General features: G+C 38.4%; 1 protein-coding gene and 2 non-coding genes across 3 annotated transcripts; 2 read left to right on the forward strand and 1 right to left on the reverse strand.

The window, feature by feature from the left end:
• Window positions 1-1144: 1144 nt before the first annotated feature.
• On the forward strand, window positions 1145-4393 carry LOC141769903 (guanylin-like). The gene is made up of 3 exons (XM_074639420.1): window positions 1145-1278; window positions 2034-2220; window positions 3925-4393. Exons 1-3 carry the CDS (start codon window positions 1204-1206, stop codon window positions 3993-3995), a joined length of 333 nt encoding a protein of 110 aa, XP_074495521.1. The 5' UTR covers window positions 1145-1203; the 3' UTR covers window positions 3996-4393.
• A 3209-nt stretch (window positions 4394-7602) lies between these two features.
• Window positions 7603-7674, forward strand: trnap-agg (transfer RNA proline (anticodon AGG)). Its single transcript has one exon. It is a non-coding gene; the product is annotated as a tRNA-Pro (tRNA).
• Window positions 7675-8495: 821 nt separating this feature from the next.
• Window positions 8496-8567, reverse strand: trnap-agg (transfer RNA proline (anticodon AGG)). The gene has a single exon. It is a non-coding gene; the product is annotated as a tRNA-Pro (tRNA).
• Window positions 8568-23090: the final 14523 nt, after the last annotated feature.

Here is a 23090-nt window from a genome sequence, read left to right on the forward strand (position 1 = left end):
CATTGAAAAAAACTGTAATTTTACTTCGCAGAACATGGGAGTTGCTGGTCTACCATGGACTTGAATGGTTAGTTTGTTTGTGCTATTGAGTGACTTTAGGGAATCCGAACTAACCAAAGTCACACAATAACACAAACAAACTTACCGATCGAGGCAGCGGTTCTGCGAGGTAAAATTACTGTTTCTTTTAATGGAGTCTGGTTGCTTTTGCAAGAGCATAGATAACGGCTTCAGTTCCCCGTCAGAAACATAGACTGTATAGCTGCCTCACGGCAAGATAAACCAGCTAAAATATTCTAAATATAGCGTACAATTAAACTGATAATGATTTTTTTTAGATGGGCCTTTCTTTTAGGTGGCTAAAATACATTTTGTTGTTGCCCCCGTCCACAGCAGTACATTGCTTTGCTTCCGTGTGGTAACTCCTGTCTGTTTCTCCAAACTGGGGGCGTGCCGACACTCATCTACTTAAGGTAATACGCTGACTATGGATAAGTACCTCATACAACCCCACTTCAAAACACCTGAACTATCCCTTAATATCTAACTTCCTATTTCATTGATTTGAAATTGTACATTTTAAATAAAGTAAAGTATCTTTTGAATTGAAGTGATACCTGACTGTTTCCGCATTTCAAGTTTATGGGAAAAAAAGGGTTTGCATTAAGGTGCAATAAGGTGCATATTTCTGACTGTGTAATCAAATAAATAAGTTTCCATTGGCATCTGGAAAGCGTCATAACTTGCGAATATCACAGCCGTGGAAACAAGTGACCTACACGGATCCGCTCTGCACGTATATGGCCTCTTCCTTATCAGGCAGCCCTGTGACGAATATCTGTGGGAGAGAAACAAGGGGTGAGATTTATTAGGTGGCACTGAGGCATCGGATGCGTTAGTATGAAACCCAAAGTCAATAATGAAATATCGCGCTGACGGGGGAAACAACAGAGATAGAGGTAATAAACAAATTTAGAGGAGAGTGGCTATAAACTAAAAAAGAGGATCTTAGAGGGCACTTACAGTGCAAGCCTTTGGTTATCTTTGACTGGTCAGTGTACCCCCTACCTTTACTCTCCAGCTGCCTTTGTTAATAAATCACTCACTAAGTTGTCCAGACACCTTATAAGAGGCAGAGCAGATATACAGCGACCACAGAAGAAACTCTCCTCTAAAACGAGAAGCATCTTGCATCGTCTGAAAATGAGAGTGCTCGGAGTCAGTGTCCTTGTCGTGGTGCTGTGTGTGTGCAGAGGAGCTCTGGGTGTGCAGGTTAAAGTGAGTATCACTTGCTCTTGGAAATACTGCTTACATGTGTTTGTCTTTTCAAACCAGACTGCTTCTTTTGTTTCTGTCTTTTCACTCTCTTTTTTTGTATTTTCTAAATGCATCTTAGAAATAGTAGTAACAGGCACCAAGGGATCATTTTTGGAGGGAAAATCTGCATGTTGTCAGACTGATCTGAGGATGTGTTTCACCTCCTCTATCTTAAAGGTGCTACTGGTAACATTATTAACATTCAGCCACTAAATGTCACATTCTCCTTCCCCGTTCCATTGCATTTACTTCACAACAAGTGGTTGCCAGGCACTCTCCGTCAATCTCAGCCATTTATGCGTTTTATTCCACACTAACTGATGACCCAGAGATATACCAACGCCATTTTACTATTGGCTCACAAGTCTTGTTAGAAGTGGGAACTGAACGGCAGATATCTTCTAAAGAGATAAACAAAACATTAATTTTGGACCCGCCAAATTTTTAAAAATGATTAATTCACAATCATAATATTTTTTTTCAGGAAAAGCCAAGTCTGATGCTTTATTTAAAAAAATAAAAATAAAATGTTATCAATAAGGCCTTTAAAAGATGCATTTCAACACTACTTATACTCTTCTGATTCAAGTGCATTGTACCTCTCCATTTCCATTACATGACTAGTGCGACACGCTCTCTTTCTCAGTCTGGAGCACCGCCACTTGATTGTGGATTGTTGTCTTTCCTAACAGCTCTTCTTGTTCCTCTTCCACCAGGTTGGAGACAGGAGCTTCCCCTTGGAGGCCGTGAAGCAGCTGAAGGAGCTGATGGATTTAGACCACACCGTTAACCCACGCCTCGCTGAGACCAGCGCTGTAGCCATCTGCGCCGACCCTGTCCTGCCGCAGGTCTTTCGGCCAGTGTGTCAAGGGAGAGGAGCGGGCGTTGTTTTCTCCAAACTGGGTAAGACTGAGCAAAGGACAAATTAGCAAAGGACAAATATGAAAATGTTGTAGGACATCAGGTTTATTTCCGCACCAACACATTAAGGCATCATATCACAGTGTGGTCCTCTCACATCTCCTTCTATTAAGTTGAAAACATCAAACACAACAACAACAACTTGTAATATTTTCCAACTGCACTAAGCCCCAAAGACATTGGTTCCTAATGAAGACATACATCTTTACAAACAGGTCAAAAATATGAATTTTAATTTTTTAAAAGGGCTAAATAATTTCTTAAAACAGCTGGGCTCTGTAGTTTTTAGGAAACGTTCAAACCCAAGCCGGAGTAAATAGTGCTTTTGTTTGGGCCTATTTTCAGGTGGATTAATACACATTTGGTGCAATACTTATTATGTTCGTTATAATGAAGGAACATGTCACACAGTCCATTGGTGTATAAACTTGTGTCAATTAATTGTTGGTTTTGGTCTTTTAATCGGATTCAATAATAATAAAACATAGAATATCACCAATCATATCTTTTAACTAAGAAGCTGCGGCTAAAAAGCACCGCCATTTTGCTCTGAGCTTTCACACCACAAACAAAGGCTTCAACCAATCACATTGTATGGATATATTCAATACGTACAATAAAGACTTCAACAACAAGGAGGCTCTGTAATCCGAACCAAGACAGCAAACTTTATTACTCCTTTCAACCTTGACAAAGGCAGAGCATACCAGATCCACTCCTTCCGTTCTTACCTTTCACAATAAAAGTCCTAGACATATACACTGCGTAACTGTTGTGTGCAAATTCACTCCGAGCATTTCGCTAAAAGGAACCGAATCTATTCAGACCTTTTACTGAAAGTGTTGCAACTGTCGCAAATTCGCGTCGCTGCCGGTATGAATATGTTTGTTGCAAAATATTCGCAGGCGAGTATTTTGCATTTTCGTGTTGTTTATTCGTCACGCCCACGGTGTGTAAAGGCATTGAAACAGGGGAAACTGTTAGCCTGGATCTTCTCAAAGGTCATACAATGTGCCCAAAAAACACCCTTAAAGCTCGCTTATCAATGAGTTATATCTCATTTGTTTAATTTGCCAACAATCCATACTGACATGTGAGTCGGATCGGAGAACTTTCAGCAAGAAAGCAAATAAGCAAATGTCTTATATTCTTTTGATGACCAACCTGCTCTACCACCTACTGAACTGCCTGTTCAGTGAGCATCAATGTCAACATTTGGCTTTTGTCAAATCCAAACAGCAAACAATCTCAGACGGGCTCTCAGAGACGCTATGTAATCAACAGTTTTATTATTCAGAACATGCGCTTGCTCTCTGACTCGAGATTAAAGACAAACTAACAACAGACGCAGGCTTCAGTTCTTTTGCTCAAATGGATTCCTCACATCCACTGTGTACACATTGTATTATACACGTCCTGCTATTGCTGCACCATAAAGTGGCTCTGGAATGATAATGCCAGACAAGAGGCCTATGAAAGGCTGTTCAAATAGTCTTTAGGGGCCATTAAAGCTCATTAGACACAGACGGCACCCTTGTTGCTGTACTGAGACGGATACGGATACAGATCCCATTATCAGTATTAGCAGCATTTCATGAAACTGAAAGGCTGGCCCGTGGGTGGTACAAAAACACATTTTAGGTCAGATGAATATTTATGTTTCTTTTTTTTCCTTGCATTTTCCAGTGTTTATCATCACGTCTTCGGATCCCTGTGAAATATGTGCCAACCCCTCCTGTTCTGGGTGTCTGAACTGAGGCTGCCATCTGCTAAACACACAAACACATCGACTGAGAGCCTCTGGGGCCGTCGTACTCCATAGTTCTTCCACATTTATATGTATGAGGCATCTATGGACACTGGCAAAATACATCCTGTCACCTAGCAACCAAGCCACACAGGTCTCAAGGCTTAGAGGTCAACATACTCATGTACATTTTAATAGATACATAAAACTTATTCACTGGTTATTATACGTTTTGGTAGAGGCTGTAGGCTACGTAGTCCCTTTGTCAGTAAAGGGTCAAAGCAGAAGTTCTGTCGTGTTTGAATATTACTTTGTTGTCTTCAACTTTCTTTCATATTGAAGTTTTAATTTATTGCGTCTGATGCAGCTTCTTGATAATAAAAATATGAATCCTTTGCATCCTTGAAAGCAGTTTTTTCTTGTAGTTCTAAGAATACACACACACACACACACACATACACATACACACACACACAAACGGAGTATGCTGTTTCAAAGCTACTGAATGGGAAAATAAATAAATAAAGTAAAGGACATTGAGTCTATAACAAATGAATGAGAATCAACATTTTTAAGTCAAATGTAACTAAAATATATGATATCAAAAGTTGATTTATTCAAAATATTAAACATAACGTAAATATGCTTATCATGAACTGAATGTAAACAAATCGAGTAAACTTTATTTTACTAGATCCTAAAAGTGGGCTATTTGTATGTGCAAGAGTAAATCTGACAGTTATTTAAAGGTGCTAAATTTGATATCCAGAGCGTTAATATAGCAGCAAACAACTATTTGCTATGTAAAGATATAGAGGAGTAATGTCTACCTGAGCAGAGAATGAAGTCACTCTCCATCTGGATGTGTCCTAACAGAGCTTCTCTGTGGTTTGTTTACATAAGACTGGCAGCACATGTTCGTGCATGTGAGCGTGCCCCACTGGCTAGCTCTTTGCCCTCATACAACGATTACAGCTGATAGCGCGACCCGACTGATCTCACCGTCCGGTTTCCCCTCAGTGCAAACAACAGCAACAGTGCTGACAGAGCTAACAGTGTTTACCTGTCAGCGCTGTTAGCACCGTTAGCCATCAGCCCAGCTGTCTCCATGTTGAGAGCCATGGGGAGGCAATCCCTCGGCTCACAATATCGAATATAGCACCTTTAATTTATTCACTCTGACTCAACATGATTCCATTAAATGTGACCTTTTACATTGAACTCAAGCAATTAAATTAGATGGAAAATGTAGACTACATATAATTGAAATAGCCCACTTAAAAGTCAACGTTTTTGTCATTATTCAAATAAAATATTGTCTATTAAGAAGATGAATCACTGAATTAAAAAAAAAAAGGTTCACACACTGGGCTGCAAAGCCGACAACCCATCTGTGTAGGCTACACTCAATACATCCGATTCATTATAATGATTCAAATGAACCAGCTCTGATCTGTAGTGGCAGAGCGGGAGGGGGTTGTTTGTGTTGCCAGTGTAGTGACGATGGCTATATTCAGTAACCTTTCACATGGCTCTAATATGATATGTAGGAAAATGTCATCTGGCAGGACTGTCAAACAGAGCAGCTAATTTATGGAAGAGCCATCAGGAATGTGCATTACTGACATCAGACATCAATATGCATGACGTCAGTGACCTGCTTTCCTACCCTCTGTACTTCACAGCCATCAGGTAGCAGATATGGTCATCACTCATTGCTCTACTGCCTGCATTGTGTTTATCTATAAACCCTAAATGATGTGAGTTTAATGAATCAGTTAATGGACTGGTCTAATGAAAGGGCACAAACTCAACAAACACTAATCCTTGGTGGCTGATGTGTGTGTTTCCCCTCCATGATGTGCATTAACATAATTAGAAATAAAACAATAATTTCCTTTTCTTTTTATAATTACTATTATATATTTGTATATGCTATATATGTATATAGGCCAACATATTTATTCACTTTTCTGTTTTAACTTTTCCCCCTCTGTTACTACCCTGTTTTGTTTTATTGTTTTGATGTGTTGTTCTATACTCCTACTAAATACTTAACAAGTGCAACTATTTTATTTTATTATTATTGTTTTTTTTTTGTTATGTGTGTTTTTGTTTGTTTTGTTTTTTTAACACTATTCTTTCTTTTCATCATTATTATTATTATTATTATTATTTATTTTCTTAATTTTATTTCAATTTTGAATGTTGAAGTTGTTTTCTCTAGTGTACTTAATGAGTTTGTCTATAAGCTCCTCTACTTAAAAATTGGTTTATAAACTATTGTTATTACGAACTGCAAATTGCATATATGAAAACAACCTTGAAAAAAGGGGAAAAATAAAGTATGTAAGTGCAACCAAAAATTTCAATAAACAAAGTTTAAAAAAAAAAAGTGAGTAGTTAAAAAATCCTTGAACAAAACACAATAAAAAAAACAACAACTAAGGACAAATTGGATGAAGCACAATAACAAAAAATGGTGAAACAATTCTATGTTTAAAAAGATGAAATTTTCTAAACAGAAACAGAGAAACAGTGACAGAGAGACACAACAGCATTAAAACGAAGGCTGCAGTAGAGGGAGGGAGACCTCTTGACTCAGACTCTTCTTGACAACGGATGACGACCTCTGGTGGTTGTCAAGTGACGTAACAACCAGGTGTCCAACGCCACCGTTAATGAACTGTCGAAGGATTTCATACATTACAGGTAAATATGTACCTAAAGCAGGGGTCTGCAACATGCGGCTCTCTAGCTCCTCTCCAGTGGCTCCCTGTGGATTTATAAAAATGAAATGAATAACTCTTTTTTTGTTTACATTTTCATTTTTATCTATCATTGTTGTAGGTCTATGGTACGATGACGGAGTATTAGGGTCACATTGAGGGGGAAAAATAAATCAGAGATTTAGAGAATAAAGTCGTAATATTACGAGAACAAAGTCTTAGATTTTATGTGTTATTTTATTTTTTTCTTGTAAAGTTATGACTTTAATCTCGTAATGTTACGAATTTTTTCTCGTAATATTATGACTTTATTCTGTAAATCTAGATGTTTTTTCCCTCAATGTGACTCTAATACTCGGTCGTACATTTGCTCTTTGGCCCTCTCTGCATTAGACTTAAATACTATATACTTAGACTATAAACTGTGTTACCTTCATCACAATGCTTAAATGTTTTTACGGCTCCAGACAGATTTTTTATTTATTTTTTTGTCTAAAATGGCTCTTTTGATAATAAAGGTTGCTGACCCCTGACCTAGACCAACAGGCTCGATGTGAGTCAACGTCAGGCAAGTAAATAAATTAAGTTGTGGCAAGACGGACAGTAATTTTGCTCAAATGTTTTCATGTTAATTGTTGTTTCCATTCAGCCTGCAGTTTAAAGACAGTTTGGTCCATTCATTCAGGGTGTCCTACTGCAGTATAACTTTAAATGAGACAAATGATGGAGAAGACATAATCTGGCAGAAGGAAAACGTCTCTCTTGTGCACACAGACACACAGACACACAACGTTTCCTGTCTGTCCACATGTGATATGTAATCAACCATACAACAGACCTTGGTATTGCGTGTGAAGAATTTTCTAAGTGTACGTGAAGGCACCACGTGGCTCGTTGGTCTAGGGGTATGATTCTCGCTTAGGGTGCGAGAGGTCCCGGGTTCAAATCCCGGACGAGCCCACCTGGCTTTTTCAGGAAAAAAAAGTTAGTTTTTTTCTTCAAGCATGCTTGCTCAGTGTTGCTGAGTGCTGTTGTTGAAATTGTTGGGTTTTTTTGAGTTTTTTTTGTTCTTCCTCTTTGAGGTGTTTATTTATTTTGTGACAGGAAGGGGGTTTATAATTTAAGAGGAAAATTTAATTTTAAAAAGCCTTTTGTTCGTACAACAAAGAAGAGTATGTGTATTTCAGTCTATGGGGTGAATTTGTGGAATGGGTTTAAGCGGAGCACAAATATAAATCACTTTAAAAAGCTATACAAGAAAGATATTTTTGGGAGGTATATGGTTAAGGAAGAGTTGTGATTAGTTGTGTTAAGGGTTGGTTTATATCTACTTTTTAACTCCGGATGGATATGTGGGTTGTAAATAAACTTGGGATGCTGTTCATATGAACAGCATCCCAAGTTTATTTACAACCCACATAACCCTTAACACAACTAATCACAACTCTTCCTTAACCATATACCTCCCAAAAATATCTTTCTTGTATAGCTTTTTAAAGTGATTTATATTTGTGCTCCGCTTAAACCCATTCCACAAATTCACCCCATAGACTGAAATACACATACTCTTCTTTGTTGTACGAACAAAAGGCTTTTTAAAATTAAATTATCCTCTTAAATTATAACCCCCCCTTCCTGTCACAAAATAAATAAACACCTCAAAGAGGAAGAACAAAAAAAAACAAAAAAAAAACACAACAATTTCAACAACAGCACTCAGCAACACTGAGCAAGCATGCTTGAAGAAAAAAACTAACTTTTTTTTCTGAAAAAGCCAGCTTGGGCTCGTCCGGGATTTGAACCCGGGACCTCTCGCACCCTAAGCGAGAATCATACCCCTAGACCAACGAGCCACGCGGTGCCTTCAAGTACACTTAGAAAATTCTTCACACGCAATACCAAGGTCTGTTGTATGGTTGATTACATATCACAGGGATATACATGTTATTCTTGTGGACAGACAGGAAACGTTGTGTGTCTGTGTGCACAAGAGAGAAGTTTTCCTTCTGCCAGATTATGTCTTCTCCATCATTTGTCCCAAATTAAATATATTTAATTTGGGATGTAAATAAATCTGGGATAGCTTATATATTATATTATATTATCATTCTATGATATATGAGTTATTAGAGGAGAAGTGAGAAAGGGGTAGGGAAACATAAGTTTTACTTCTACCTACTATTTTTTGGACACTATTACTCTTGTTTTGTTTGTTATTATTTTTTATCTGTTTTTATTTATTTTATGTTCGAAATAAAGTCATTCATTCATTTTGTCTTATCTTTTATTTTATTTGTTTTCTTTGTTAGATATGTGAAATACATGAAATGTCATGTCTCTTTCTTTAAAATTCTGACTAAACATTTCATTGTATAATTTAATTATGAATATTGTTAGTCTGACTGTATGTGTATATATATATATGTATATATGTCTATGTAAAATTCAATACAAATATTGTTTAAAAAAAAAAATTATGTTTGCTCAAACAAGGGAATGGTGCAGATTGGCGATAAATTAACTCTCAAAACCAACATACTCATATGCAGTGCCAAAGCAAACATATAGTATGAATGTAAAGGTAGGTAAACTAATCTGAGTATACAGGTAAAATTGTTGTTAATCCCAAAATTGTTGTTAATCCCATAAGATTTCCCCTGTTATTTCCCATTAAGTAGCTTTAACTTTGCTAAAAGCATGCTGTGAAGCAGTATCTCATGTATATTTGTTCCAGCTCTTCATTGAAGTTATGATGTTTGAGTGAAATATTCAAACCCCAGACACAAGACAATCACTTACTGTACATCCATTGATAGAGTTATGTTTTATTGTATGCATGCCTGTCCCAGGATTTACTCATAAACTGATGTCACTCATTTGCACCAAATCCATCATCACAAAACTGAAAGTTAATCTTGATTTCAACATGTTGCGTTCAACCTCTTACACTTCCCCAATTCTCTCCATTGTGTGCCAATCTTCATACATTTCAACAGGTTAGTGAAATCGCCAACAGATGTGTTAATTGACCGTTAATGCTAAAGCCCATGGTAAAATTGTTGTTAATCCCATAAGATTTCCCCTGGTATTTCCCATTAAGTAGCTTTAACTTTGCTAAAAGCATGCTGTGAAGCAGTATCTCATGTATATTTGTTCCAGTATTTGTTCCATATTTGTTACAATATGCTGAAAGGTTATTATGGCATTTTGCCCAATGCATCCAAAAATATACCTAAAATAGGAAGTAAGGTACATGAATACAAACAATAAAGAAAAGAAAGTTTCTGAAATGATTAGTCGATTCTTTTTTTTTTTTTTTTTTTAACCAGGCAACTCATTAAGATTCTTTACAGTGGTGGCCCCGGCGATAAATTGATTATTCAATTAACAACAGTTCTGATAGTAAATTAAAGTCGTTTATCAAGCAAAAATGCAAAACATTAATTTTTCAGCTCCTCAATGTGAAGATTTTCACATTTCTGACATTTTATAGAATACATGATTAAGCTGTAAATCGGAAAAATACTACACAGATTTATTAATGACAAAAGTAATCATTGCCCTAAAATGACTTTGTGGAAAACAAATAAGTACAGTTACAGTTAAGTAGGGTACTTACCGTATATTTTCATATATTTCAGAGGAAAATATTGTACTTTTTTATATATTTATTTGATAGCAATAGTTACTTTGCAGATTAAGACTTTCTAATACAAAACACATGATCTGCCGTTAAATGAAATATGATGCATTGTCATATGTTGTATTAACCAGCACTATATAAAGTAGTTAAAATAGGGCACCTTTACCAGCTCCAACATTGAAATCTCCCTTAAGCCCTTTATAATCATAATACAATGACATATATACTAATATACCTATATGAGAACGATCATTATTCCAAAATGAGTACTTTTGACACCTTGATACATTTTAATACTTGTGTACTTCAGTCCAGTGTGCTCATTCCTCTCAATACCCACCAGAGGGCACAATTCACTAAACCATTTTTTCTACATTCTGCAGACTTCATGGCATGCTGGTAGCATATGGATATACCCTCTGCATAAATATATTATTTTCATGTAATGTTGCAAAGATTTAACTTATGATGTATTCATCTTGAGAAGCGTATAACTTGACAATGCATACTTGCAAAGTTCATGACAACCCTTGTCCTGCTCCCTTCCCCAAGAAGCTATGATAAATAGTGAGATTCCCTGGGACACATTTCCTAAACTAATCTCTTCTTCTTCTGAAAGAGGAGTAATTTGTTTTTACAGTTTGTCTGCAGGGAAACCGTCCCTCCATCCCTTGTTTGGCTACTTATCCTGTTCAGGGTTCAGCTGCTGGAGCTTATCCCAGTACGCACTTTCAGAGAAGTATGTTGACAGTCTATGTTAGGGCCAACAAACATATAGACGGACAATCACATTCACACCGAAGATTTAGTTCCAGCGTCACCCAACGTGCATGTCTTTGGACTGTGGGAGAACATGTAAAGTCAACACAGAAAGGCCCGGTGGGTTCAAACCCACAGACTTTTTGTTGTAAGGCGATAAGGGAGATCAAGTGAAATCCTGTGTGAAGTCTTTTGATTTACACAGCCCTGAACGCCTGGACCCCCACTTCCGTCACCCCCGCTTATCTCCTTTGAAGGACTTACTGTACATCCATTGATAGAGTTATGTTTTATTGTTTCCCAGGATTTACTCATAAACTGATGTCACTCATTTGCACCAAATCCATCAAAACTGAAAGTCAATCTTGTGTGACGACCCCTCCCCACCACTAGGTGTGTGTTGGCTCGCTGGTCTCTTTTGTTTCTTGCAGGCTCTGGTTGAGGCGGGGACATGAGGACATGATGGGTTGATGAGCTTAGCTATTTCCATCGTCATAGATTTACCAGCCCAACGTGGCATTTGACTTGCCCCGGGAAAGTGGGCAATCCTTCTTGTTGAGTCCTGAATGGGTTCTTGATTTCAGACAGAGGTGGATAAAGCAGGCTTCTCATTTCTAGCAACTTTTCATTATCGGCTAATGTGTTTATTACTTTCTCGATTAACTGTTTGGTTTATAACATGTCAGAAATGTCAGTGAAAAATTCTCATCAGCATTTGCTAGAGCCCAAGGTGATGTATTCATATTGTTACTAGTAATGTTACTAGACTAATTTTAAAATACAAATCCTGTAAAAGGGCTCTTAAATATGCTCTTAATGGCTACATACAGTATGGTATTGTGCTAAAAAAAAGTGAGACTGAGGCTAAAGCTGCATGTCTCAAGCAAAAAGTCAGCATCCTCACCAGTTGATTATCCATGTAGTGAGTCATAATATCATAGGAAAGGAAGAATGTAGATCAGACTGTCAGTCTTACTGTGTAGACTTTCACTTTACAAGAGAAAAGACTCTCAGGATGAGGACTAACCAATGTGTTTTGTGAATGTAATGCTATCTCGGACAACGTTGGCAGATGTTGCTGGAGTGTAAACTTGCACTGATCCAATTGTAATGGAAAATATACTGGCATGTGTGACATGTCGACCTTGTTCCTCTGTAATGGAAATGTGGTGAGCTCACCCCGAAAGCACACTTCGCCATTTTTATCATGTATGTGTATTTTTGCTTTCACACCTGTCTTGCAGACGGGTCTAGACTAGTTTCTGTACGCATAAGTGTTCTTAAAAACGTACGACTCACTTCTGTAAGCTAAGTAACCGCATCCTGCTTTGTTTGGATAAATAGAAGCGTCACCGTTATTTGCGGGTGTTGTTCTCTGAACAGACTTGCAGACTGTATATGCTCTGTGTGAACAACCATTCTTGCAACAATAAATAAGACAAAGACATTTATTGTTCCAGTATCTTTATTGACAGTTCTCATCTATTAAGGTATCAGAAAAAACGTAGCCTGTTTAATCACCAGTGGAAACCTCCGGGTGTGAATAGTGAAGTCAGTGCTGAAGTGCCTTAAACATTGTAAACATGAGTTTATGATCTCAATCGCTAGTTTCAAGTCTTCTTCAATACAGCATGATGTTCATTTAGTAAATTATGGTCCCATTTAGAGTCAAATAGACCATAAAGCAGGGTATGCTTTAGAGCGGTGCTACCTTGTGATTGTCAGGTCGCTACCACGGCGTTGTTCGGTCTGGGAGTTATCCGTGTTTTCGTCTTAGAACCTTAACCCTGTCACAGGGTGTTTTCAGTTCATGAAAGTTATTCAGCGTTCACTTGTACTTCACCTCCACCCTCTTGTGTCACTTCGGGTTGCAAATAACCAAGATGGTGACAGCCAAATACCAAGATGACGACGACCAAAATGCAGAACTTGAGGCTTCAGGACGGCAGTCCACAAACCAAAGGGTGACGTCACGGTGACTACGTCCACTTCTTTGATACAGTTTATGGTAATCACACATACACTCATACACTAATACAGTTAGGTAATGAAATGTACTTTGCCATTGGAAGTAACAATTACTGGAGCAGACATGCTAACAATTGCATCTTAAATCAGAGCAGATAAACACACCCTCTTTACACTTTTGCTCCTGAGTTTTCACAGCTTCAAGGTGTTTAGAAATCCACAGTGACAGGCCTGATCAACGTCTTTCTTACCTTGGCACCCGTTGTGGTCATGGATGAATTATCTTGACAGGCTTAATTTCAAGTAGGTTGTTGAAATAGATGATAGAGATTTCTCTTCTTCACTTAGATATCAAAACAAACCTAAACCTGACTGGATGAAAGCACCACTCACTGAGCGCTCATTGATTTCTGTTTCTGAATTACAAACTGGAAAAACATGCTGTTCTGGAAATGTCAAATTCAGAGTGTGAATTATATGGGCCATGCAATTACTAAATCGCCTTCCACCTGAATGCTGCCTGACAGTTTGACTGAGCGAGACTACATACTGTATACCTCCCAGTGTAAACTTTGCCTCTACACAGCAGCCTTCAAATCATTTCAATGATTTACTCTGGTGGTCATCACCAATAGGCCAGCGTCTACACTCTTCAATTTCAAATTGTCTAAATCAAATAACAGAAGATTCTAGTTCTTTAGTGTTTAAATTCCATTTATGCTCAACTGCCACGTTTTGGTATTGAAGGTTTTCTTTTTGTTTTTCTTGCCATATAAGTTTTTTAGGGAGTTTAAGGGTTTGCGGTGAACTTAGGCACAGTTAAGTGTTCCAAAGAAAAAGTGAATCAGTCAAGCGTACTCACCACATTACTTTCCAGGGAACTCAATGTGAAATTATTGTTCTAAGCTTCAGTCGTTAACCCTTCAGCTCTGAGTCTGATGTCGATAGGGCTGCTACTGCTACTTTTCATTATCAATTAATCTGCTGATTAAAGATAGAAATCGATTAAATGAGAAAGTTTGTTCCGGCCGGTGGGCGGGGTTTGGTTATGGCGCAACTGTTTTCTCATTTTACAGCTAAACAGTACACTAAAATATGTTTCTGAATATATTTGAGGCAAGAAGTAGACATAACAGTAACAGAATATTGATTCATATTTGATCAGCGCTGCCTAGTTTGACCGTTTAATCAGTTTTTTGTGGGCAGTGATTGACAAATGCGTTAGACAATGCTCGGCTCTGATTGGTTGTTTTTGTTCGGGTGAGATGGAAACTTGCAGATACCATTAGGAGAGCTAGGAGGACACAGAGGAACATGATTTATTTTCACAGATTATCTGTCTCATGCACTACTGTCAGGATATAGTGACCGTTTTATAAAAATAAGTTTTTATCATAAGTTACCGACTGCAGGTTTAACACTGAAATTTCAAACCTCTATTACATAGTAAATAAGCGCCAACTTTGTTCTTTGGGAGCGTACCTCGCTCTTAATAGATTTATCCAAAGGAAAGTTTTGCAACAGAACCACCACCCAGTCTGGAGGAGGATGTTTGTGTCTTGAATAATAATCAGAGCTGTCTGACAAATGCTGCTATCACATTCATCTGACATGTCTAGCCGTGTTGGAAATGTTAACTGACATGAAGGTTGTTTATTACTAGAGCAGCAGCATAATCCTCAAAAAGACATTTGTTCCTATCGGTTCCCAAGGTATAACAAAACACAACACAGAGATCTCTCCTTGATGTATTGTGACTCTGAAAAATGAAGTCATGAATAAAAGCAGTGAAGGTGAGAAAGTGACAGTTTACAGCTTAAGATAAAAAAATTTGACTTTTAACATCCACTGATTAAATCATAGCAAATAAGCCTTTTAAAGAAATTCTATCCTGCTGGATCACCTTGTTTGGAGGACTCTATCTGTGAATACATATTAATTACACAAAATCAATACAGCTTATTGCACTTTGTAATGTTGCTCCCTGTTCGAATAAAAAGATGTACACGTACTAGATTGTCCTTGCTTTGGAGACATTAAATAACATGTTTCTTTAAGTTAGAAATTGAACCCAGTTCATCCACATAATGTGTCAGGTCAACAGACATGACAGACAAACAAACTTCACCCTGGCAATGATCGTCATGAGCAACCTTTAAACCCTTGTTTCGTTTGGCCGGCTGAAACGTACTGCTACAGTACACAAGTTTCAAGGACATAACACAAGAAAAGGAAACATAAGCATCTGCATACGCTGGAATCAGTACCACCCAAATTCTCCCAGTATAAACAGTTGTTCTCTTTTCCGGCAGAGGTTTCAATAACAGGGGATTTTCTTCCCAGAACATGATGTGACTGGGAAGACATCTGAGATGACATAAGGACACAAAGTGAGACAGAGAGAGCTCTTTTGTGTTTAACATGAGGTGAACCCACCAGTCAGACAAACAAGTATCAGTTTGAGGTAGAAACTGAGGTAATATCTCTGAATGACTTTCCATTTTCTTTCTTTCGTTTTTAGCTACATTAGCGAGATGGGGTAATGTTTACAGCCGCACTGCTTTTCAGCAAAATCGCTGGTCCTCCTGTAATTTAATTCCCATCCGTAGCGACGTCCTTGTATTTTAAAGTGGAAGTCTTTTGAAATTAGATTTTTGTGTGAAAATGGTGTGAAAAAAAAGTGCTAACCTCACAGACATAAACATGTTGACATCACAAACACATATGCCTGTTTTGGAACCAATATGATGACAGAATAACTTAAAGCCATCAGGAGAGCAAGACCCATAAAAGCTCATAAATGGGCTGTAATAATGTCAGTAGATATACCTCATTCTGGTATTCTCTTTTGAGCCCTGTTTTGAAGCCTATATTTGTTTTTATTTTGGCAAATTGGCATCATTAATAATATGCTGAATTAGCTATTTGCTACAAATTTGGTTCCCATGGTTCTAATCTTTGAAAACGTAAAAATATAAACAATTTAAAGAAAGGAATTCAAAGAAATCGCTTCTTTCTTTCTGTATATTTACTATCTCTATATCTCACCGTTTCTGGCTCTGTTTCCCTCCACCCCTATTTTTCACTGTAGTCAGATGGAGAGATAGGAGGTCTTGGGTTCAGCAGCGTGGGATTACCTTCTGATTAGATTACCTTCTGATCAGAAACATGTTTTGTAACTGATACTTAAAGGTTCTCTATACATTATCCAGAGCATTAATATCGCAGCTAAAAACTATTGTCTATGTAAATATATAGAGGAGTAATGTCTATCTGAGCAAAGATTGAAGTCACTCTCCCTCTATTTGTGTTGTAATCTGAGTTTCTCTGCGCTTTGTTTACATAGCCGGGCCAGCCGTGCGTGCCTTTTAGTACATGTTCATGCATGTGAGCGTGCCCCACTGGCTACGTTCTGCACTGCTCTCATACAGCAGTTAACACTGATAACGGCAGCTTCGCAAAAGCGTAGCACCCACCCTCCGGTTCCCCCCTCAGGTAAACACTGTTGCCGTTGTTTGCACTCTTAGCGCTGTGAGCACCGTTACCTGTGAGCAACCGGCTCAGCCGTCACCATCTTGAGAGCCGTTGAGAGGCAATAGATATGCTCTCAATTTTGCGTATAGCACCTTTAATAATGGCCTCTTATTTTCCAACGCACTCTTGCTTTGACGAGCTGGATGAGAAGAAGACGAAGACACAATAGTTTGTAGGAAATTAAGTTGATGAGAGAGACACAGACTTGATGAAGTCTGTAAAACCATAATCTTGCAGTGTCCAAAAAAATGAAATCTTCAGGGGCCGAGTGGTTAATTACGAGCAGATGTCTGCCAGAGGTTATTGAGTTTCTATGCTGTCGTTGATGGAGCCAGTCAGTTGAAGGGAAGGATATACGTAATTATTAACCCTCAAGGTTTTTTCCAGAATAAGTGGATCACAACAGTCATTCATTACCACACATCAAAGAGTCCTGTGTTTCAGAAGATACCAAGCAGCCATTCATATGCTGCAATCGTGAATAAGCATGACAACAAGCTATCTGCTCTAACGAAGAGTAACCAGACCTTCTGTTAATTGCCATGTAACGAGGCAAAGGCCCCAAATATTGCGTTTTAATTGGGGGCATTATCAACTGTAGCAGCTTGTTGGCGAAGGGATTTGGGTTCAGCAATCAGGTTAATTGGATATTAACTGTACTTGGCAAGTAATTCTCTTCTGCGATCATCAGATGAATGCGGCAGTTTTGAGACATCAGCCGTAGTATGACGCTCAGCTGAAGTCGGCTCTGCCACAAAACAAATCTAAAAGCCAGCGATCCGGATTGTGACGTGTGATTACTCAAGAGGAAAACAGAGGTGTTGAGGGGGCGCTTATATGATTGTTTTTTAGCCCTGCCTGTCTCAAGGGAATTGCTATGTTTTATCAGTTCATAGGACACATCAATGTTGGGTCATGATGAACAACTCTTCATTCTGTGACCACCTTGCTGCTGGTTGAAGCCAGATCCGGCGGTCCCATCTGACAAACTGCCAGAAAATGTCATGTGCAAAATTAAAAAAGATGCTGTCCTGTTTTAGTTTATCCTCTCTAGAAACCCCTAAAGGATTGTTACGGTAAAGCTGGATGAGACCAAAAGGTCACTTCATCTATACCGGATAAAACCACTAAGCCACAACCTGCGGTATGTTCACTTGATTGTTACATACAAGGGCTGAAGAAGAAAACAACAAGGCAAGGCAAGGCAGCTTTATTTGTATAGCACATTTCAACAACAGGGCAATTCAAAGTGCTTTACAGAAACATTCAAGAAATAATTAAAACAGTTATAAAAACATAAAAATATTAAAACATTAAAGATTAGAAAATAAAAACAAGCTAAAAATAAAAGCTAGGATAGAAGCTAAAATTGCATAAAACTCAAAAGAGTAAAAGTTATAGTGCAGTGTCAGAATAAAAGGCACCCGCAAACAGGAAAGTTTTAAGCTTTGTTTTAAAAGAAGTGAGAGTTGGAGCGGTCCTGCAGGTTTCTGGGAGCTTGTTCCAGATATTTGGTGCATAAAAACTGAACGCTGCTTCTGCATGTTTAGTTCTGACTCTGGGGACACTAAGCAGACCTGATCCAGATGACTTGAGAGGTCTGGATGGTTCATAACACAGCAGAAGATCAGAAATGTATTTTGGCCCTAAACCATTTAGTGCTTTGTAAACCAGCAGCAGTATTTTGAAATCAATTCTCTGAGAGACAGGCAGCCAGTGTAGAGACTTCAGAACTGGACTGATTTGATCCACTTTCTTGGTCTTAGTGAGGACTCTAGCAGCAGCGTTCTGAATCAGCTGCAGCTGTCTGATCGATTTTTTAGGAAGACCGGTAAAGACGCCGTTACAGTAGTCAAGTCGGCTGAAGATAAATGCATGGACTAGTTTTTCCAAATCCTGCTGAGACATCAGTCCTCTAATTCTTCTTATATTCTTCAGGTGATAGAAGGCTGTCTTTGTAATTGTCTTAATATGGCTGTTAAAGCTCAGGTCTGAGTCCATGACTACACCAAGGTTTCTGGCTTGGTCTGAGCTTTTTAACATCACAGATTGTAGGTGAGCACTAACCTTTAATCTTTCTTTTTTGGCTCCAAAAACTACGACCTCAGTTTTGTCTTTGTTCAGCTGAAGAAAATTCTGGCACATCCAATTATTGACTTGTTCAATGCACTCACTCAGTGCTTGTATTGGACTGTAGTCTCCTGGTGATAGAGTTATATAAATTTGTGTGTCGTCTGCATAGTTATGGTAATTTATTTTGTTGTTCTCAAAAATCTGACCCAGTGGGAGCATGTAGATGTTAAACAAAAGAGGCCCCAAGATGGAGCCTTGGGGAACTCCGCATGTGATTTTGTTCAGCTCAGATTTGCAATTACCTATAGACACAAAGAAGTCCCTGTCTTTTAGGTAGGATTTAAACCAGCTGAGTGCTATGCCAGAAATACCCACCCAGTTTTCCAGTCGGTCTAGTAATATATTATGGTCAACCGTGTCGAATGCAGCACTGAGATCCAGTAAAACTAAAACCGTAGTTCTACCACTGTCTGTGTTCAATCGGATGTCATTGAAGACCTTAACAAGAGCAGTCTCAGTGCTGTGGTTTCGTCGAAAACCTGACTGGAAGACATCAAAAGAGTTGTTTAGTGCCAGAAAGCTATTTAATTTTTGAAAAACTGTTTTTTCAATTATTTTAGACAAGAATGGAAGATTTGATATCGGTCTGTAATTATTTACTACTGATGAGTCCAGATTGTTCTTTTTGAGGAGTGGTTTGATGACAGCAGTTTTCAGGGCCTGTGGGAAGACTCCTGAAACAAGAGATGCATTAACAATCTGTAAAAGCTCTGAGACCATACAATCTGATACTTTTTTGAAAAGGCCTGTTGGCAGAATGTCAAGGCAGCATGAGGAGGATTTTAGATGTTGTATGATTTCCTCCAGGTATGTCTGATTTATTGGATAAAACTGTGTCATGGTATTTGCGCCAGGTTTAAGTGGACGCAGGGGAAACAAACATCCTGTACCTGCTATGGAGGAAGTGACTGCTTGTCTGATTTTGTGAATTTTTTCTGTAAAAAAGGAAGCAAATTCATTGCAGGCCCTGGAGGATAAAAGTTCAGAGGCTACTGACACAGGAGGGTTTGTTAGCCTGTCGACAGTAGCAAACAGGGCACGTGCATTGTTATTGTTTTTGGTGATGATGTCAGAGAAGAAGGACCGCCTTGCATTTTTCAGTTCTGAATTATAAATGCAAAGTCTCTCTTTATAGATGTCATAATGAACTTGTAGATTTGTTTTCCGCCACTGGCGTTCAGCTTTTCGACACTCTCTTTTTTCATTTCTTACCAACATGGTATTTCTCCATGGAGATTTTTTCTTACCAGAGACAATCTTCACCGTTTTGGGTGCAATGGTATCAATAACATTTGTCATTTTAGAATTGAAATTATCTACAAGCTCATTGACAGAGGTCCAGGGGAGGGTGGGTGTGGAAGAGAAAGCCTGAACAAATTGATCACTGGTATTTTCAGTGATATACCTTTTTGTGATTACCTCTGTCTTATCATTTCTGTGCACAGGAAGAGTACTCTCAAAGAATACACATGAATGATCAGACAGAGCAACATCCATCACTACAACCTTGGAAATGTTCAGGCCCTTTGATATGATTAAGTCCAAAGTGTGTCCCCTATTGTGTGTGGGCTCTGTCACATGCTGACTCATTCCATAGTTATCAAGAACCTGACACAGTTCTTTGGCCCCTCTGTCCTGTTGGTTGTCAACATGGATGTTAAAATCACCAACAATGACTACACAGTCAAAGTCAACACAAATTACAGACAGCAGTTCAGTAAAATCATCAAAAAAGTTTGCACAGTATTTAGGTGGCCTGTAGATATTGAGAAACAAAGCTCGAGAAGAGGAGTTCAGCTGAAGAGCGACATATTCAAAAGAAGCAAAATGTCCATAAGATATCTGTTTGCATTGGAGAGAATCATTAAACAATATGGCAACTCCACCTCCTTTCTTATGCATTCTAGCTTCGCTCATAAAACTAAAGTTGGGAGGAGTTGACTCGATAAGAACAGCTGCACTGTTATTTTGGTCTAACCAAGTTTCAGTTAAAAACATAAAATCAAGCTTGTGCTCAATAATAAAATCATTGATTAACAACAGAGTGTTGCCAGCAGGCATTGACTCATGTAGGATAGGTGTAGTGGAAAAACATGTTGATTCACCTAAACAGTGGAGACAGTGATTTATAGGTTTAGTTTTTCATTTCCATTCTAATAGTTTACACGGTTTAGATTACCAAAGTGATGATGCAAACCCTAGTATTGCTGTTTCATTAGATTAAACTGCTTTATTCAACCCTGTCTCCTACAAAATGCTGTTCCCAGCAACTACATTGCATTCTTAATTACGTTTCGAGAGAAACATATTTTCTTCTGGATTACAGTCACACTTTTAAACAGTTTTAAACACATGGTTAATGTCGTAAAGTGAAACAAAACATGCAACAAAATGACTTCATTGCTTAGGCACCAAAACTACTTTGTTAGGTTTAGGCAAAAAACTACTTGGTTAGGTTGGTTGGTAAAAAACATCTTGACTTAAAAAAGTGAACGTTGACTTTTAGTTTCACACGGGACATGAACAGCGGTTTCCTGGGCGAAAGCCCGGTGTTTGTTAACCCATGCACCACCCCGACCTCTTCCCTATGCCAGCCGACTAGACTGTTGTCAGGCTATTAAATAGGCGTTATCAGTCGCTATCACTCCCATAGATGTGAGCCAGTACGGGCCTTCTACACACAATAATAGGTTTTATCATCTATTGATATGGTACATCACCAAAAGAAGAAATAGAACACGACAGCGACCTCTATAGCGACTGTAGTAATTATGACAGAAGCAGAAGTGGAAGTGAGGCGCTGTAGTATAGACAGTATGAAACACTATGGGCTGGAGGTTGGGAACGATGGATGGGACACAAAACACATGGGAAACCAATAACGTGTAGTTGTCTTTGTCTTCACAAGCGTTAAGTTTCACTTTTGAAACGTAGTTATTTGAAGCCAAAACACAATGTTTCACCCTAAACTTAACTAAGTGGTTTTGTTGCCTAAACCTAAAGAAGCCTATGCAGTTTTATAACATGTTAGAACGTGCTGCTTTTAAGTTTCGCTTTCACTTTTACAGCGTAATAGGCCCCCAATGACCCACATCTATGGTGCTTATAGCGACTGATAACGCCTATTTAATGGCCTGATAACAGTCGCATTGGGTGTCTACGCGGAGTTCCTTCGCGGACAATCATTACAAACATATTTGTGATACGTCAAAAACAAACGTAATACGCAAAATACGTTTCCCTCACAATGCAGTTTAGTTGTAAGGTAATGTAATTTTTAGGAGACCAGGCTGGCTTTATTACATTGTGCCTTGTGTTACAGTGTGTAATTACATGGTATGTTATTGTACTGATGGTGTATGCAACAGAATGGTAATGATCTTTGTGAATTTAGTATAAATCGCCAGGCTTTCCTGGGAATGTGAACTCCTTCCAGCAGGAAATCCTTCTTCCTGCACATGTGATAGATATTCCCTGAGCTCATACACAAGACTCTAACAAGTCTCATTAGATTTCTATCTGTCCTGGTTAATGTATTGCAGTGACCACTATCCGGCTTAAAAAGCTCATTAAAGGTTAACTTGGCATCCTCTCTCCCACTGGGTTTTTCAAGGTACAGGGAAGGGAATAGCACTTAGCTCACTGTGTGGATCAACTTATGCATGCAGCTGTGGTGCTGTGGAGGAGTCAAGATGCTGGGTGGGGGAGGTGAGGGACCGCTATAAAAGAGAGGGCAGAGGGGATGTGTGTGAGCCAGGAGACTAGAAAAGAGATCTGCTCTCATTCAAAGCTTTGCTTTCAGGAAACGTAAGAGGAAAGAAAGTCGGCGCAGGCATAAAGCATACAAACCAAACAGAAAGAAGTCTTGGAGGAGCTAACAAGTTTTGTTGAGCAGTTGTTTTCAATTTGACATGGGTGACTTTGGTAATCTTGTTACAGCTTTGGTATTCTCATTAATCCAAATTTTAACTGCGTCTATCCATTCTGTCTTTTTTTTTTTATTTTATACATAAACTATTCATTTTCCATTTTTTTATTTCCATCTTTGTCAAAAGGAATCTAAAGAAAACTTTTTTTTTAAATGCAGAAAAATTTCATTGACGTTCTGCTCACAGCTGCTCAACACATTGCACTAAAGGATAGTGAAGATTTACTAGCCAGTCACCATCTTAAAAGTAAAGTATTTCCTTTCATGGTCTTGAAAAGGTGGTGCATGCCTTTATAATATGTTCTGATTATTACAATTAGTGGTAATAAATGTTCAACACTCCTGAACTTGCGCTTGTACTAAATGTAGCCGCAACGCTTCTGTCTTTATTGGGCAGCGGCGCAGCAACAC

Source organism: Sebastes fasciatus, chromosome 1 (genome assembly GCF_043250625.1).
Source record: "Sebastes fasciatus isolate fSebFas1 chromosome 1, fSebFas1.pri, whole genome shotgun sequence".
Lineage (NCBI taxonomy): Eukaryota > Metazoa > Chordata > Actinopteri > Perciformes > Sebastidae > Sebastes > Sebastes fasciatus.

What these genes read in the sequence shown, in the direction of transcription:
- LOC141769903 (XM_074639420.1), top strand. Translation starts at nt 1,204, where the DNA reads ATGAGAGTGCTCGGAGTCAGTGTCCTTGTCGTGGTGCTGTGTGTGTGC. An exon ending in CTCTGGGTGTGCAGGTTAAA is followed by an intron (nt 1,279 to 2,033) that starts GTGAGTATCACT and finishes CTCTTCCACCAG; the next exon opens with GTTGGAGACAGGAGCTTCCC. An exon ending in CGTTGTTTTCTCCAAACTGG is followed by an intron (nt 2,221 to 3,924) that starts GTAAGACTGAGC and finishes TGCATTTTCCAG; the next exon opens with TGTTTATCATCACGTCTTCG.